General features: G+C 42.2%; 1 protein-coding gene across 1 annotated transcript; it reads right to left on the bottom strand.

Annotated features, from left to right (window-relative positions):
* Window positions 1-1,290: 1,290 nt before the first annotated feature.
* Window positions 1,291-3,430, bottom strand: LOC146220620 (signal recognition particle 19 kDa protein-like). The gene is made up of 5 exons (XM_084693592.1): window positions 3,277-3,430; window positions 2,745-2,820; window positions 2,415-2,486; window positions 2,218-2,326; window positions 1,291-2,093 (listed from the first exon to the last, which is right to left on the bottom strand). Exons 1-5 carry the CDS (start codon window positions 3,312-3,314, stop codon window positions 1,963-1,965), a joined length of 426 nt encoding a protein of 141 aa, XP_084549718.1. The 5' UTR covers window positions 3,315-3,430; the 3' UTR covers window positions 1,291-1,962.
* Window positions 3,431-3,665: the final 235 nt, after the last annotated feature.

Here is a 3,665-nt window from a genome sequence, read left to right as displayed (position 1 = left end):
CTCAGCCTGCATGCCTGTAATTAATATACAGATCACTCACACGCATAACAACCCAATCGGCTTCAAAGCCTCATCCTCATTGAATTAATATGTGTATCTTTGAAAGCCCCAAATCCCATCTGTTAGAATAGTCTGCAAAGACAAGGGCTTCTGGATAGGGGATAAAGGGGGGGATTCGACCAGGTGGCTCATACAGCAACTTTGCCCAGTATTGACATTGGACTGGTGCTGTATGAGATTGCTAAAACAGGATGGCTATTATTTTAGAGATGATTGTGTGATGCGGCTTGACATTTGGCCTGCCAGAGGCCCCCCAAATGCCACAGATGCTAATTAGCATTCTTTGTCTGGGCGCTGATTGACATTGTGTAGGTGTGAGCCAGATTATGTGTCAGGGTTCTTGTTCATGTTTTGAGTGTCAGGAAGGCAAGCGGAGCTGCCGGTATGTTAATTAGTAAATCAATGTGTTCAGTCCGCCTCAAAACACAAAACGCTGAACATGAAAGACATACTGCCTTCGATGCTGAGAAGTAACGCGCACACTCTGGACAGTTTTGGGAGGTTTTGTGGGTGGGAAGGAACATTGTTTGCCTTTGAAGTTCAGCGAATGTGTTTTTAAGACAGATGACTAATGCGCTGGTCTGTTCGCTCCTGTGATCTCCGCTTGTAACGTAAACAAGATCTTCCCCGTTGTGTTGCCCCCAGGCTGCGAGAAGAATGGGTGAGAAGGCTCAAGTTCCAGAACCAACACCAAGAGAGCTTCTATGAGGAGCGCATCAGGAGGGCCAAGCAAGCCCAGCTGCCTTTGAAGCTCTAGAACTAGATCCTTCTCCTTTGTCGACCAAGGACTTAACAGGCCCCCCCCCCTCAACTCCATATCATGATTCTGTGGACCTGTAGTGGGATCAACCAAGTGAATCAGATGTCACCGATGAGTTGGTTTGAATAAACAAGTGAACTGAACTGCATGTGAAGATTCAGTAAAATGCCCTCTACTTGCAATTTCTACAGTGGTTTTCTTGTCAAAGAGATGTACTGTAATAGCATGTGGGGAAATATGAATTAATTTCAATAAGGATGCCCTCCTTTCAAGAATAAACAATGGATGTAACACAACTAATCAGCGACATTAATCAGTTATTAACCATACAAAATGAAATACAGTAGGTTAAAAACTTGATTCACGTAAGATGTCAAATACATACTTTAGGTCATTATGTTCGTATAGTCATTTGGCTACTTTCATAGCAAAGATGTTGTATTAAGTAAGAAATACAGACACATCTGGGCGGTGTACAGTCAGGCTTGTATTGAAGGACCTACAGCTCCCTCCTGTGGTCAAATATTCAAAATCTACTTTCCAAAAGAAAATTGAGCCTATTCTTTATATTATTGTGAAATGACACTTTAAACCTTCATAACTCATTCTATAAAATATCAATGTGTTTTCATAGTCTTCTATAAAAACTACTCTGGCTATATGGTTATCAGTGAGTCTGCTGTTTGACATCTAGTCCCACTGTTCTAGAGCTTAGATGACAAAGTGTCATTACGACATGTTACACTAGTTTATAGTGAGGACAGAGGAACCGTTACCTTGGTAAATTAAAGTAATTTATTCATTTCCAAGCATAAATAGGTTGAACTAAGGTGGGGATTAGAAACAAACTGGAAAAAAAGACCATAAAAAAATAAAAAAAAGTCCCACGAGTCAATTTGAGACCGATTCAAAGCACAAAATACTACAGACTGCGTCTTCAGAGCGAGTAAGAAATCTTGTCGCTGTTTTTTTGCTGCCCATTTCTGTACGCCAGCAAGTCATCAAGCAAATGAGTCCATAGAACATTTGTGAGCACGTAAATATTCTGAAAATACACCGAGCACTTTCATTCTTTCCTTCCAGCCTTTTACCCTCCCTATGTGACGACTTCTGACCCGCTTTCAAAAATGATTCGGTGTGGTTCACTTCCTTTTTTTCTTGCTTTTCTTTCCCGTCTCACCCTGCTGGGAGCCAGAGTCGGCCCCACCACTCTTCTGGCTCCTGGTCTTCAGCTTGGGTATCATCTCAGCCACGTACATCATCACGTCTCTCCCTGGAGAGAAGGTAGTAAAGACAAAGACTGTGGACGCAATCTACAACACGGTCGTCTCAAACTCACAAACAGCCTAAAAGACACGAGTGCAAAACAAGTGTGCTTCGGGTCAAAAAAAACTCACTCGTCGCAAATTTGTCCGAGCAGAGCGTTCCATCCTCCTGTTTCATTTGGACACGCACACGTCCTCTGAACGTCACATCTCTGTTCCACTCTCTAGAATACATGCTGTTCTGTGTTTTGATCAAGATCAATAACGTGTTAAATTTTCACAATACAACACAACGCAAGGAATCCAAGTTGACCAAAAACCACCTTCACCTCAACGAGGATATTTGCTCCTGCAGCAATCAGGACATCACGGATCTCAACACAGGTAGGGTTCTCCACAGCCTTGTTAGAGACAAAATAAAAATACAGAAGCAGTGAATTAAATAAACGTTTTACTCAAGACCACACTGTCAAACGTCTGAATGGAGGAATTATGGTTAAGTAAGGACACCCAAGGACCCCTGTGGACGTGTAGAACTCCACAGCTGCTGGGACTCCCAGTGGGAGAGGACAGTATTATACGGTCAATTGCATTAGTTAATGTTAGAAAAGCACTTAAGCTAGGTAGTTGTTGGCAGTAGATAACGTTCGCACGATTACCTTTTCAGACGGTATTCGCCTTCCCTCGGCAAGGGTCTTCTTACTATTGACATATGCGGGATAGATGCAAATGTACCTGAAAGACATCAATAGAGTTTACATAGGTGCCAGCTATTCAACTAACTTCAACCTATATGTTACAGCCCGTGGTTAAGTGTTCAATTAAATTCGTTTCGTGTGGATGTGTTGGTTAGCTACTTAATTATGTCAGTTGTACTATTGAATGACCACAGATGTTTCTAATTCGGGAATAATTTACCCTATATTTTCCAAGGATTGCAAAAGACACAAAGTTACTAGCTACAAATATACCATTCGTATTAATGTTCTGCAGACATTCCCACATATTGTGTACGCAAAATTGTTAGTAGCGCTGATCGTCAAAATATAACTACAACTATTTCGAGGATTTGCGGTGGATATGCTAGTGCTACCACTGCCTAGGCTACTGTCTGTAGTACAAGCCTAGCTATTTAGTAGCGTACAACCAGAGAGGTTGAATAGGCTGCCACATGATATTGCACGTACTTACCTGTCTTTATCTGCCGGATTTTCAGATAGTGGAGCCATTTTTATACTTAATTAGGATTTTAAGCGAAGCCTAGCTTGCTAACAGGATTGTTGCATATGTAAACACAACCGGATGGATGGGCTGGTTTTCCTCTGCTGACCAGTATTTCGATGATTGGCTCCATACACCGGAAGCTTCTTCTTCTTGTTTTAAAGGCGGTTGGCGTCTAGCTTATTGGTGCAGCAACGCCACCCTCTGCTTCGTGCACGGTGCCCAAACCTGAACCCTATGAAGTTTCCTCTCTCCTGCTTCCACCAGGTAACTTTGACCCCTTATAATTTGATATACATGCCTCCTTATCACCTCTTTGTCCCAACTTTCTTGCCACATTAAATAAGGCTTTAATGTGG

This window comes from Hypomesus nipponensis, chromosome 27, assembly GCF_054491055.1.
Source record: "Hypomesus nipponensis isolate SF chromosome 27, ASM5449105v1, whole genome shotgun sequence".
Lineage (NCBI taxonomy): Eukaryota > Metazoa > Chordata > Actinopteri > Osmeriformes > Osmeridae > Hypomesus > Hypomesus nipponensis.
Note: the sequence above shows the minus strand (reverse complement) of the source record. Positions and strands in the feature narration are given on the sequence as shown.